Below are 14114 nucleotides of genomic sequence, written 5' to 3' on the forward strand. Positions count from 1 at the left end.
AAAGATAAATATATTTTTATGGTTTATAATATTAAGATGACAATTTTATTTATCAGCCATTTATCAACCAACCGAAGCCAACCAATGGTGTGCATAATCATAAATAATTAAAGTGACGTTACAATAAAGATTTGCCTAATGTGAATAATTATTTTAAACGTTTACTTCACGTCCGATTTATGCAAACTAATTGCCACCATGACTTCAACTACGTACCCAAATCACCCCCTTGCCAAATTTCGTATCAAAATTAATACACTTCAACATAAATTGCTAAAAATGCTGACACTCAGCGCCTGGGAGCCACGAAGCACAAGGTGGCTCTCTAAAGAAGCTAAAGATAGGTACAAAACGCTAAGGAAGTTGTTCACTAGTCGATTGAGCGCCCTCAACCCGATGGCTTTCAAACAACTAGCCCTAGCGGCCTTACACTTTCTTATTGTACAACAGTGTACAGAGGAAGAGTCCTATATAGGGCTATCCAACAACTTACAGTAGGTGAAAACAAAGACATGGTTCTAATTTCTGAATAACTTACCCCGCTGACGGCGACCCTTTGAAATAGCGCCCTCTAATAAACCCCAACAGGCTGATAATCATCTCTGGCCAATCACAACACAGATATGGAAAGTTTATGTCACTGCACTACTGTCAATTGTCCAATGAAATCAGTGTATCCAAACCACATAAGCTATGGTGGCTATGTGAAGTGTCCCACGCATGCGCATTATAACATTTACGTAATTGGTCAGAAGTCACAGGACATGGACTATAATCATTTGCATACAATCTCTCTCTACCTCATACAGTACTATCGTTTTATTAATAATAATTATGACATTAATAGTTTTACATTCACTTCAAGTAAAGGCAAGTTAGTTTTATTATACTCGGCTAAGATGTTTGGTTAGGTTTGAATAACTGACACCTGTGTCTGTTATAGCAAAATATCTATGCCAATCAAAGGTATGGGTGGGGCACCTGTCACAACAATCGAAACTTGATGCACTTATGTCTGTAACTAAACTGCGCCAATAAAGTATCTAAACACTTACAAATGGTCAGATTTATCGGGACCTGAAATAGTATACAAAAAAATAATTATTCATTTCTATTCACCGTTAACTTCTGCACATTTTGACACATCTTGTGTTGCGCTACGATGTTGTTGGGTGGATTTATGGGCACTTGAGTGGCTTAAGGTCGAATTTCAAAAGTTGCAAAAGCCCCTATTCACCCCAATTCCAGAAGGGAACTCGCACAAGCACCACACACAGACAAAATCAAGACAAAAGACACAAACTCGTTTCGTTTACTTGACCATGAAATTTATTGACCGTGTCTATAACTCTAAAACTGCTGATATCCTGTCCTCAGTTCTTAGTGTGTCCTCCATCACTGTCCTGAACGCCAAGGAGTCGTCTTCTCATACTCCCAATGAGACCTCTGATCTGTACATGGTCAATCCCCTGCCATTTCCTGATCAGGATGCATCGCAATCCCTCGAGAGTGGTGTCAGGCTTTATGGACTTGTTCACTTTCTTCTGCTGCAGAAGTCACCCTCGGACGGCCACTCCTTGACAGGTCGTCCCCATTTCCCTGAGTTGGTAGCCATTTCATCATTTACTGACCGTCGCTTGTGACATTGTAACCATGAGCTGCAGCTCGCATCGACGTACCGGCTTCTATCAAACCAACGATCCGTCCTCTTTCCTGTTTGGTCATTTGAGCCATCTTTCCTGTTATCTTGAACCACCTTTCCCTATCTCATCATAATCAGGGATTCTGGCTCTTAACAACCCATATTGTTGTATGCCTCCCATCTTTGACCCCTTCGCTTGGTTACTGACAACTATTGCTGATGTTCATCACAACCGATTTATCAAACAAGCGACAGAACAAATCGTTTATAAAAGGTGGGCAAAAGAAACGCTGATCTTACTCGTCACAATACAACGATTTAGCTTGAATAGGGGCTTTTACAACTTTTGAAATTCGACCTTAAGCCACTCAAGTGTCCATAAATCCACTGAACAACATCGTAGCGCAACACAAGATGTGTCAAAATGTGCAGAAATTAACGGTGACTCGAAATGAATAATTATTTTTTGGCATACTATTTCAGGTTCCGATATATCTGACAATTTGTAAGCGTTTAGATACTTTATTGGCGCAGTTTAGTTTCTGCTAAGCAATATATGTCTGTGCTTAGTAAGTTTATGTCCACGAAGAAAATACTATCAAGACTAAACAATCTGAGAAGAGTTACCATGGTAAAACTTCGTATATTCAAATTTGATAAAAACAGATATCTTTTTACCATAACTAAAGTACTTCAAATCGAAGTTTGTATTGCCATCGGTTTTCAGTCATTGCAGACCCTTTAATTGACAGTGGACACTATTGGTAAGTTGTCAAAGACCAGTCTTCTCACTTGGTGTGTATCTCAACATATGCATAAAATAACAAACTTGTGAAGATTTGAGCTCAATCGGTCGTCGAAGTTGCGAGATAATTACGAAGTTGTGATTTCAGATGCTTGATTTCGATACCTCAAATTCTAATGCTATTTCTCACAATGTTTTATACTACCAACCTCTTCCCATTAGGCCTACTCGTAACAAGGTTTTGTGCTAATAATTATTTTGAGTAATTACCAATAGTGTCCACTGGCTATAAGAGAAAATAGTGCACAATGTTCAGCATGTAAAAAACGCCTGTAACTTTGATTGCAACAACCAAAATCTTGGGTTATTTTTTAGGTTTTCTGGTGAAGTTTTTTGTTGCATTATGACTTCATTTTAGAGGGAAATATTTCCAGAGAAAAACAGTTTTAGTGTGGATTTCATAGAATCATCATCAGTAAGCTTTCAGACTAAAAGGAAATGACCACAGCTAAGAAATAAATACCAACACTAAGGCCTGTATGTCCTGGTAAATGAGTTTATTCAATAAATAAATTAATGTTTAGATATAATTATTAACAGTTTCCAGTTCGGTATTGTGGTATCAACTAAATGAAAAAAATAACATTTCTTTGAAATTAACTTACAATATACAAATCTTTGACATGATACATTTTAAAGGCAATGTCATAAATTAGAATTTGTCCAAAAATAAAACGTTTCTATTTCCTATAACACTGTACATCCCAGACACAATCTTTACTGCATCAAGAGAACTTCGTGCAACATCACAAAACCAAACTAAATAGGCTTCAAGTCTATTGTAAACCAAAATAAAGTAACAATTTAAATTCTCAATTTACTGAAAGCCAAGTTTTCCCAATAATCTTGAATGATATTGCACTCAGAGATTAAACATGACAGTATCAAATTTATCTCAATTTATTCCAGGTTCAATCGTTAACTTGGGTGTGACCCTTAGCCACAAACAGTTATATAGTTTCTGACTGGTACCCTTGAACAAAGATATTGACTCATGGGGAGACCGTCAACATATAGGGCTGGATAGCTCAGTTGGTTCAAGTCCCGCTCCAGTCAATTTGCCTATGTTCAAACAAGGCCTGGAATTACACACAGATCTTGGCCTTGGTACTCCTCAAAAGTTTCCCATTGACTCTAAGGTTTTCTAATGGAAGTGCCCTTTGCAAAATGAAAATTGCCTTGCCCTCTCAAAGATGAAATTCAAGGCCTCCAAACCCAAACTACTTAAAGGGTCTATCAACTTTTTGGGGGACAAAAAGCACAATGTCCACAGATTTACAATGTCATGAACATAATTTTCGTCTCACTGATCATGAGACGAAAATTATATTAGCATGTAAAAACGTATTTTCATGACATTGTTTTACTCATTTCTCAAAAACTACAGCACCTCAGCATCTAATATTTTCAGGGAAGCTTTCTACTATCATTATCTTTAACGGTGTAGGTTTAATGTAAATCTGTGGACCTTGTGTTTTGTGTTACAAAAAGTACCCAAATCCTTTAATGACAAATATCCCCGCAACCAGTTCTTTTTCTTTTCTATGATATATTTTCCTTTTCAAGCAACATTAACAAAAATAAAGTTTACTACATTTATGATAACCTTGTACAATTCTTTAGATTCTTTAGATATGACACAATGTGAATACCCTGCAGGGTTATCATTAGAATTCTCTCAATCAATTGCCACCAGTAATGTTGGAAGGAAATCCAGCGCAGCGAAGACTTGCATCTGTAGATTGAATGAGAAAATGGCTTTAATACAAACAAATAAGAGCAGAGAATTTGTTCAGGCAGATAACAACATCTAAAAACACTCTTGTGTAAGATAAGATTTGAAAGTCTGATTTTGACATAGCTACTAAAATCAAGTTCTTCAGGGGTGGATTTCACAAAGAGTTAGGACTAGTCTTATTTCGAGTTAGGACCAGTTACTCGTCCTAACTTAGGACTATCCATGCAATTTATATATCTCCTAGGACTAGTCCTTAGTTAGGACTAGTCCTAACTCTTTGTGAAATCGACCCCAGGGCCTTCAGTTATTTGGCGTTGAAAGCATCCTGCTGAGACATGGACAACAACCAAAAAGATGAACGACATTTGGACATCACGGCAGGAGGAAAATGAGCTACCCAGACACCATCACCAAAGACAGGAATCTCAATCTAATTGAGACCCAACAACTCATGAGGGATGAAGCAAATTGACACAATTTCATCAAAGCTGCTTCTACTATTCCATCTAAGGACAAGGGATGATGATGATTTCTCACAATATTTTATACTATCAACAGCTCTCCATTACTTGTTACTAAATAAGTTTTGATGCTAACTATTATTCTGAGTAATTTCCAATAGTGTCCAGCTCCTTTAAAAGAAAATAATTACAAAAAGATAACTATACAATATACTTCTAGTGCTGGAGTAGTAAAGAATACATACCAGGAGGCCCTTGGTTTGTTATTCCAGTCGCAACATAATCATCTGGTGTATCACCGCTACAGCTAAGCGAATCTACCTTCTCACCTATTCAAAGCAAATACAACAATGCATTATCAATGTGGGAAATCAATTGTATACCAGGTCTGTATGCCTCGTTTTTAAATGGGCAAGGGCAACAAGGCATTTTCTTCTTGATAAAGGGCAACCTATGAGGAACTTGTACATTTTTACTGGAACCTTTCAAGAGCACAAAGGTTATGACCAGGGGGCATAGAGGCAATCACCTTCGTTGCCTCCATTTAGTATCTTTAGTGAAGTATTTTAGTCCAACTACCGAATGGAATAACATAAGATACCAGAAAGGTAAAAATAATCACCATAAAAACTGAGTTGAATGGATTATCAGGTGATTGTTAATTTTGTCGACAGGCAATCATAACTATAGGTGACTCATTCTTATGCAATTGTGTAATACTAGGTTTTTAATAGCACTTTATCAAAACACTCAGTGTTTTGAAGTATGAGACCTATTCCTTTATAGCACCATGTAATGGCTTACAAGTAGCTGTGGCACAATATTCTGCTGATCAAACAGGAACACTGTGGGAACCCCTTCTCTTTATGATAAGTGCACAACACATGGGACCAACAGCTTTACTACCAGAGGAACTTGAAGCTACATCCTTCTGTATTATTTTGGTTCTGTTTAGATAGGTTTGAAATGTCCTCTGACTGACTTACCTAGAATCACCAAATTAAGGACCATTGATGGAGCTGGAAGAGCGTGAATTATCTGCTCCTCAAAGAATAAATCTTCTTCAACATAAGCCGCAATAGCAACCTGTATGACTCCAGTATCACCAAATGGAAACACAGTCACACCACTCACATCTGTATTGGAAAACAATGGTTGATATTAGTAGTCAAAGACCAAACTATAAACCACAGCTATTGCCTGGTACCGGTACATACTTCCTGCAAAATCAGCCATATGGCATCAAAATTTGCTTTGCATTCGCATTGGAAGAAGTATGAACCGGGCTTTAGGCTCTGTCACCATCAACTGTCTAAGCAACAGAATGAAAGGGTACAATTTCAAAATAACAGATAGTGATGATTTACTAAGTTTATTTAGTTAAATACCCTGTTGTTCCCATTATTCAGATTCAAACTTTAAAGCCCTCATCACACCAAACTCATTCTCAATACGATATGAAACATGCAGCCGAACGGGCTTAAACTGTGTGCAAATGGAGTGGACATAGTAGCAACTTTCTATGGTATGTTAACTCATTCTCAATACGATATGAAAAATGTAGCCGAACGAGCTTAAACTGGGGAGGGGGCGTAGTAGCATTTTTCTATGGTATGTTAACACATTGTGCGGCCAAGGGTCATTTGGATGTATGTGTGAACGCAGATTTGGTCCTTTTGTAGCATATGTTTCGTTATTTTTATTACTATTTTTATTATTGTCCAGCAAAAGCTTTCTGATCTAGCAATACCCATTTTTACGATTTGGTAGCAGCGGTGCTGATCGACCGGTAGGGGGCGCCAGCATGACTCCCTGTCAGAGCATTGCTGGTTGATCAGTAAGTGACCTGCTTGCCAGAGAGGGCGTCCTCTGGTTTAGGCCTTCTGCTTCAGGTAATTTCATGACTTACTCAGTGTAAATAAAGCTACGGAACAAGGGACAGTAAAGTCAGTTATTTGTATCATTAAAGCTGTGTGCATCGCAACCCCCGGTCAACGCTATAATTTCTTAGGATGTGTTCAGATGTTTTGAGAACCAGTTTGGTGTGACCCAGCTTTACAACAGAACAACAAGTAGTGTAACTGCCATGATCAGCAAACTTCAGTTGACCACACTTCAAGAATGGCGTGCACAGGCCAAGGCAGTTATGATGTATAAGATTGTGAACAACCTGGTTGACGTCCCACACACATTTGTAGCACCATGCACCGTTTCTCTGAGGGGTCATTCTTACAAATACATGATACCATTCACCAGGACAGGGGTCTACCAACAGTCATTCTTCCCCAATAGCATTAGAATATGGAACAATCTCCCGGAAGACCTGATCAACTGCACAACTCTCAGTCAGTCCAGCTCCGCTAGGTCAGCCTGAGCTGTTTTTAGCCGCACTCTGTGTTCACTGTTCACCCACCTGCACTGTATATATCCACACCCTCGCATGCACACAACAACCACAGTACGCAATACACCAGATGGTGGACTGTACTTTAACGAAAGAAGAAGAAGAACTCACCATAAATTTTGAGTGTTTGTATCTTAACGAATAGATCAATTCCCTTATATTGGTAGACTGATGTTGATGTACGGTCTACAATGATGATAAACAGCCGATCTGTTGTCCTGAAGGATTCCAGTGCAATGGCTCCATATGCATCAATATCTTGCTGATGTTCAACGGTGTTAGTATCGGAGTATCTATCAAGAGGAATAACAAAATGCATCCATAAGGAGGCTTAGTAATAATATTAACAGGATTTTGATGGTGCCATTTCATCTAGATAATGGCACTCAGCAACAACAAGCAATGGAAAACATGTACATTTAAAGAGCAACTGAAAACAGGTGAGTTTTAAAGTTGGTTTTGAATGACGAAAAAGTGTTCATAATATGGACACTTTTATGTCTGAATGACCTCAAAGAGACTAGACATTGGACTTGACTTAAATAATATCTACTGCTTATTCAGGTCAATAACCTTTACTTACTTGAAAACTGTGACCGGTACTTCAAAATTCTCATTGTTGAGTGTTCCTGTGAATGAGTTGGCAATAATGATGTAGTGATTATCTTCTATTGATACAGCCAGAATATCACAAGCAGCTGTGGATTCCATTGTGACGACTTCAGTGAAGGATCCGTTACTGACTTGTTGGAATACAGAAGAAGACGCAGTGAAGGAACGTCTGATGTCATCCAAATAATTAGCAACAGTCAAATGCAGAACGCCATCTACAAAGAAATGTTTCATCTACAAAGAAAAGACAATCAAAGAAGAGATAAAGATTGAAGGAAGTTGCATCTTAGCATCTTTTATGTACCACAAACCACTCCTACATTTTGATCTTAAGGTGCAAAAAAATAGTTAATGGCCTGACGTTTTGACCCGAGCATAGTCTTTCTCAAAGGCTAAACTTTGAGAAAGACTCTTCTAGGGTTGAAACATCAGGCCATTAACTTTGTTTTGCATTAATATCATAGGTCATTTTGGTTGGTAAGCAGTTTGCAACAGCTAATTCTATTTTCTAATTTCACAGTGCTTACACAATGGTTTGGCATCAATTTCAAACATCCAAACACCAAAGAAACCCATGAAGGTTGATTGTCTTGTGTGTAAAAGGGAATGTAGTTGTATTCTGGACAAGCAAATTCTATTTTCTCATTGGATCTTAAGGTAAGATATTTCCAGTTTTGAGGAAGAAGAAGTATAAGTTTTATTTGTGCGACTGTTTGATGTAAGCCACTTTGGACCTGTTTTAAGCATGGTGTACAAGTACTTTGTATAAATACATACTTGAATAGAGAGTGTAGTCAAAGGGGGGGGGGGGGGGTGACATGGGCATTGCTTCCCCACCTCATGGCTACGCTGATGGATAAAATAACGCAAGCAAAATATACACACAAAATAATTCTTACCTTATTTGCTCCAACAGTTATAATGTAGTCCTTCAAATAAAAGCCTGTTTCTAAACTCTCCAGACAAAAGATATAAGATGGTAAGACTGTATGGAAGTCAAAGTTTTCATCAATATGTAACTCATTGGAGATAGCTATGCAGGTTTGATTAGTCAGTGGGTCTATATAGATCTCAACATCCATTGGTGATATACAAGGTAGAGCTTGATACAGGTAGAAGGTTTGATTCTCTGGTAGCCAGATCAAGACGCTTGTTGTACTGTAACCAAGGAAATCACTCGGTATTGAAGCTGTAATATACACACAAAAAACACAATCAATCAATCAATATGTTTAAGACATAGAGGCTTGAATTATATTTCCATGGAAAATATGACACATTCTAAAGCCCAGTTCATACTTCCTGCGAATGTGAAAATATTTTGAAATTCGTCAACAGTTGAAATGTGCTCAACACTCCCTAAGGGCAGCCCGGTGACGTCCATCCAAATTGAAAGTATTAAACAGTTTAGTTTCATGTATTTGTTTCAGATAGTCTTCTAAAGAAGTGCACAACTAAGGTAATAATTTCTTGCTCTGGTTTAAAGTGAGACTTTGACTTATGGTGAGACATTGGCTTCAATCAATTACTCAACCAATCACTTTATTTCCACATTATCAAAATCACAATCAAAATCAAATCAAAGGCAATGTAAATTGGAAGTTAAGAAGTAAGTATGTATAGTTTGACTCTGGCTTATGGTGTGATTTTTTATTTGATACTTACATCGATTTAGTGTGACAATACCATCGATGTCAACTCCTTCTTGTAGAGAGGGGAAGGTACAATCTCCTGCATCAATATTCTTAGCAGCAACGACTAAGAAAAGTCTATCATTTATCACGAAAGAATCAACATCTTTGGCCGATTTGGGATGTATGGACTGGAGAAATAACAAGAAAAACAATTCAAATGTACCATTGTCTCAAGAATTTTTTTCTTCAAAATACATACTATTTATATAATCCTCTTCAACAATTTACAATATAAAGGTGTGACAATTTTGTTTGGGTTAAAGGACAAGTAATGGTAGTAGTTTAGCCACACAAAAGTAGAGAGGGCTTCCACAAGGTTGGAACTTTTTTATCATATCTTACTCTAGTGATGATTTGACACTAAAACACCACAAAGCATAGTCAACATTTGGTCTGGATATATATTCTAAACACTCTTGTTAGAGCCAAACGAGAAGAAGACAATAAAGAAATTTTCGTTTTTAGATGTGGGAGGAAAACCCCAGAGAATTATTCCAGGGAAAACTCATGAAGTCAAGTAGGGGTTGAAAAAACCCAATCCACGTGGTGCCCCTGGCTGGGTTCAAACCTGAGTTCCAGAGGTGTTAGGATGTTTATCATGAAAGAATCAACATCTTTGGCTGATTTAAGATGTATGGACTGGATAAATTAGAAGAAAACAGTTCACATGTACCTTTGTCTCAAGAAAGAGTTGTTCAAAATACAAACTAGGGTGTGAAAAGCGCCTTCCGGGTGTGAAAAGAGCTATATAAAAACGGGTTATTATTATTATAAAAACAGGTTAATTAGGTGAGGCAAGACAGCACTATGCACCAACCTGACCTTTTTGGACTCATAATCAGTGTATGGTCAGTTAAAGGGCAGTTCCAGGCCCTTAAAATCGTTACCTAGGGGTGATGTTTCCCTTTAATATTAATTCCTACCATATAATATTGGTATTGTTCAGTGACTTGATCCCACTGGTAGATGTGTGATTGAATACATTGAACAGGAGGAAAGGTGGTTCTCTGTCCGAGTATCAGCCACTGTGTCTTGTTATAATAGAAGGAATGCCACGATCCATAACCAACTGTATCAATCGCTTGCAAGACATCCAGATGAGATAGTAATACAGCAGCATCTACAGATAACAATAAATGACATTTGTAAAGCATCTAATGCAAAAGCTATAAAGAGAACAATCAAATTTACAATGAGTGAAAGATACAATACAAGAAAGCAGATAACAAGCAGCTTCAAGCAAATGAGTTTTTAACAGAGACTTAAAACAGTGTAAAGAGAAAGCCTGGGGAAAATGCACAGAAAGATTATTCCAAAGAAATGAATCAGCGTAAGAAAATGATCTTTGACCATAAAAAGAAGAAGAAGTTCTTGTAGTTGAGTTGTGGTAAGCAAAACAATTGATATGATTGCAAAATTCGAGTGAGGAATAATGGTAACAAGTTCAGATAAATAAGCAGGAGATTGACATGTATAAAGACACATTCATGGCTTAAATATTCCTATAATATCAAATAACTATTTGATAATAAGTGTCAGCATTAATAAAGTAGTTTATTCTGATGAGTTTTATAAAATGCCCAACAATTCTTGGTTAGAAATTTGAGTGGAATTAACTCAATTCCCTTCAACTCTTAAGCCCGGTTCATACTTCCTACAAATACGAATGTAAAGTCAACTTTGACATCACATGGCTGTTTGCGCAGTGAATGTTTTGCGGGAGTTGAGCACAACTCAGCTGTTGCTAGTTATTTGTCAAGAGTTTATGACGTCAACATTTTTTATCACGTTCGCCATCACAGGAAGAATGAAAGGGCCTAACTCTTGAAGGATTGTATCGGCTTTATTGTCTGAGTAAACCAATGTAGTCCACTTTGTTTGAACTTGATTGAGGCCAATATTGAATATGTTTACTTACTTTCTTGTGCATAATGCATGTGATCCAACAATTGACATCTTGCTAGTAGGCTTATATTAAGAGCTGTAAATGATGGATATGTGTAGACAAAGCGATATAACTCAGGAATACGTAGACCATCCACATAACCCAGTGTTGTTATATCACTCATGATAGGTGTACCATGAAATGTGTATTCTCCTTCGATAGTCTGAGCTATGCTTTTCAGTAGCTGTCAATAAATCAAACAAAGTTTTCAATAATATTCTTTAAAAAAATTGATGGTCTTGAAAGAAAGGGTAGTAATAACATTTTACTACTTTATCAATTGGCGAAAGTCTACTTTAAAACAACTCAGAATTGATCACACATTGAAATTGATTAATTTATTGTAATTAGTCACAAATACTTTAAATGAAGATTAAATGCTTTTAACACCTCAACTTAGATGAGTAGTATCCTGACAGGGTAAAGTAACTTTAACCTTTACAAGCTATCAGTAATTCAACCAGTTTGAAGTTGTAATGAATGCTTAATAACATTAACACCTCAAGTTAGTTAACTAGTGTCCTGACAGGGTATATCGTTATAAACTAACAGTAGTACAGCTGCTTTGAACCCTTTAACCTAGATCGCAGATTTTAAAAGAAGTTAAGCCCAAATCATTTATGTGTAGCCCACCCCTTATGAAGTTAGGCACTCTCATAAAAAAAACATACAAAATGAAAATAATAGTAATAGCTGTAGCCTATGATTACAGTCAGTGAGTTCAAGATTCATAACTTACTGTATTATTCAATAACTCCACAAGATCCACTCCATTAACCAGACCATTGATTAGAATATTTGGAGCAACGCTTACATCAAGACTAAACCGCTTCACTCCAGTCACTTCTTGAGTTCCTGTCTCAAGTAATAAATTGTCTGCCGAGACGACTATTCCATCTACTTTGCCTCCAGCACTGAAACAAATCAATCATGTCATTAGCACCTCTAGAATAATTTCATCATGATATTTTAGATCTCTAGTTGTGACTTGCTTGACCACATAAAATCATTTCATTTTGCCTGTTAAGAAAAATAGTTTAAGTAAGAGGCAACAATAAATTCTGTCTAAAAGTTAACTTGTACAAAGCTTGCATTATTTGTTTGCATAACCATTATTTGTTTGCATAAACATTTGTAAAATTCCCTTAAGCCCTCTCATTGATGTAGAATTTGAGGCTTGTTATAGTAGAGGTAGATATTACAAAATATTTGTGGGTGCAACGTTTATTAATCTTTTCTTGGAAGAGGTGCTGCTCAGAAAGAAGCTGGCAGTTGTTCTCAATGTTTTGACAAGTGTCAATTCAGATTTGTGATGTTCATTCACTGGGCACATAAAGTCAAAACGTTGAGAACTGAAAAAAACAGATTATGGTTTAGCCAAAGGAATAACTGTTATAATTCTCCATTAAAGTAGGATCATCATTCAGTTTTTGACAATGTAAGGCAAAATCATCAAGAAAGATACAATAAATGTCATCTGTGAAAGTTTCAGTAGAATATAGTGAGTACTCAGTGAGGAAATAACTAAGTACTTTTGTGGTTTTAATTTTAATAGCACCCCTCATTTACATTGGGTACTATTACCACAGACTCCAACTGAGGGCAGCATCCAAAGTGATCTTTGGAGATTTAAATTGTTCAACATACTTGGTCATGATTTCTAACCAATGTGGGCATTTCAGACGGAATAATGAGGCAGAATGCTTAGTACCATTACCATCTTTATATAACAAGTAAAAACAATAAGATAACGTATTTGTATAGCGTCTACTGCAGGCCAGGTCTAAGCGCTTTAAGAATAAAGTTGTAGATAGAGTTTAAGTTTGAGTTAAGAGTGATAGTGTTCTTAGATGAGAAACGGTTTAAGGTTTAGTTTGAACGATTCAACAGAAGGAACGTCCTGAGAGAAGGACTGATGGAGGAGACTTTGGGATCAAAATTAACATCCTTTCTTTTCAGGTTATTACCAATGTATGACCCATACCTTTATTGGGGATGACAGAAACAAACTACTTAATAATAATAATAATTAAAACTTATAAAGCGCCATCTATCTAAGACTAAACTTATTTGGAGGCGCATAAAACAAACAAAGAGAGTAACAAAACAAAAACAAAAATACAAATTACGAACCTTGGAAAGAAATAAGGGTACGTTGAATAAAAATGTTGAATTACATAAACGTGTTGGCAAAAATAAATGGTTAAAAACAGACAGAAAGTCAATCATAAGAAATTTTGAATAGGTGGGTTTTTAGCAGAGTTTTAAAAACGTCCAGAGACGTTGTAGCTTGGATATGTAAAGGAAGAGAGTTCCAGAGTGTGGGTGCGGATACAGTAAAAGCATGATTGCGTTGGAAGTGTTTGTTTTAGGGACAGTTAAATAAAGTTGGTTTGTAGAGCGAAGATTGCGAGTAGGTGTATATGGTGAGAGAATTTCTTTGAGATATGGAGGAGCCCTTCCATTCATAGCTTTCCATGAGGTTATTCTGAGGATGACAGAAACAAACTACTTACATGAGGTTATTCTGCAGAATGATACCGGATATTTCAATAGGAAACAGGATATTATAGTTCCCTGTTAATGTGACAGCATTGCGTTGAAATACAGATAAGTCCACTCCATCAACTTTCATTAGATTCGTCATAGTGATGGAGCCAAAGCTCACGGGACTACCAGTAAAATTCTTAATGCCTGTGATGATGTTGACTTGGTTGGTTACCACTGCATTATCTGAGAGATCTAATCCATTGATGACGCCATCAATCACTAGGTTACCTGATGAGGGAACCAGGGAAAACACAACGTCTTAA

General features: G+C 36.9%; 1 protein-coding gene across 2 annotated transcripts in view; it reads right to left on the reverse strand.

Annotated features, from left to right (window-relative positions):
• Nucleotides 1-2929: 2929 nt before the first annotated feature.
• The window catches only part of LOC139936656 (uncharacterized), a 37964-nt gene continuing 26779 nt past the window's right edge, over nt 2930-14114 (reverse strand). For both annotated transcript variants that reach the window (XM_071931514.1, XM_071931515.1), the window contains 11 exons: nt 13818-14079; nt 12041-12215; nt 11275-11485; nt 10280-10476; nt 9328-9484; nt 8562-8851; nt 7634-7896; nt 7162-7343; nt 5633-5782; nt 4892-4975; nt 2930-4182 (listed from right to left, as the gene is read on the reverse strand). In XM_071931514.1, coding sequence (XP_071787615.1) covers nt 4130-4182; nt 4892-4975; nt 5633-5782; nt 7162-7343; nt 7634-7896; nt 8562-8851; nt 9328-9484; nt 10280-10476; nt 11275-11485; nt 12041-12215; nt 13818-14079 — 2024 coding nt within the window. In that variant the 3' untranslated portion in view covers nt 2930-4129. The remainder of the gene's footprint in view (nt 4183-4891; nt 4976-5632; nt 5783-7161; nt 7344-7633; nt 7897-8561; nt 8852-9327; nt 9485-10279; nt 10477-11274; nt 11486-12040; nt 12216-13817; nt 14080-14114) is intronic.

This window comes from Asterias amurensis, chromosome 4, assembly GCF_032118995.1.
Source record: "Asterias amurensis chromosome 4, ASM3211899v1".
NCBI lineage: Eukaryota > Metazoa > Echinodermata > Asteroidea > Forcipulatida > Asteriidae > Asterias > Asterias amurensis.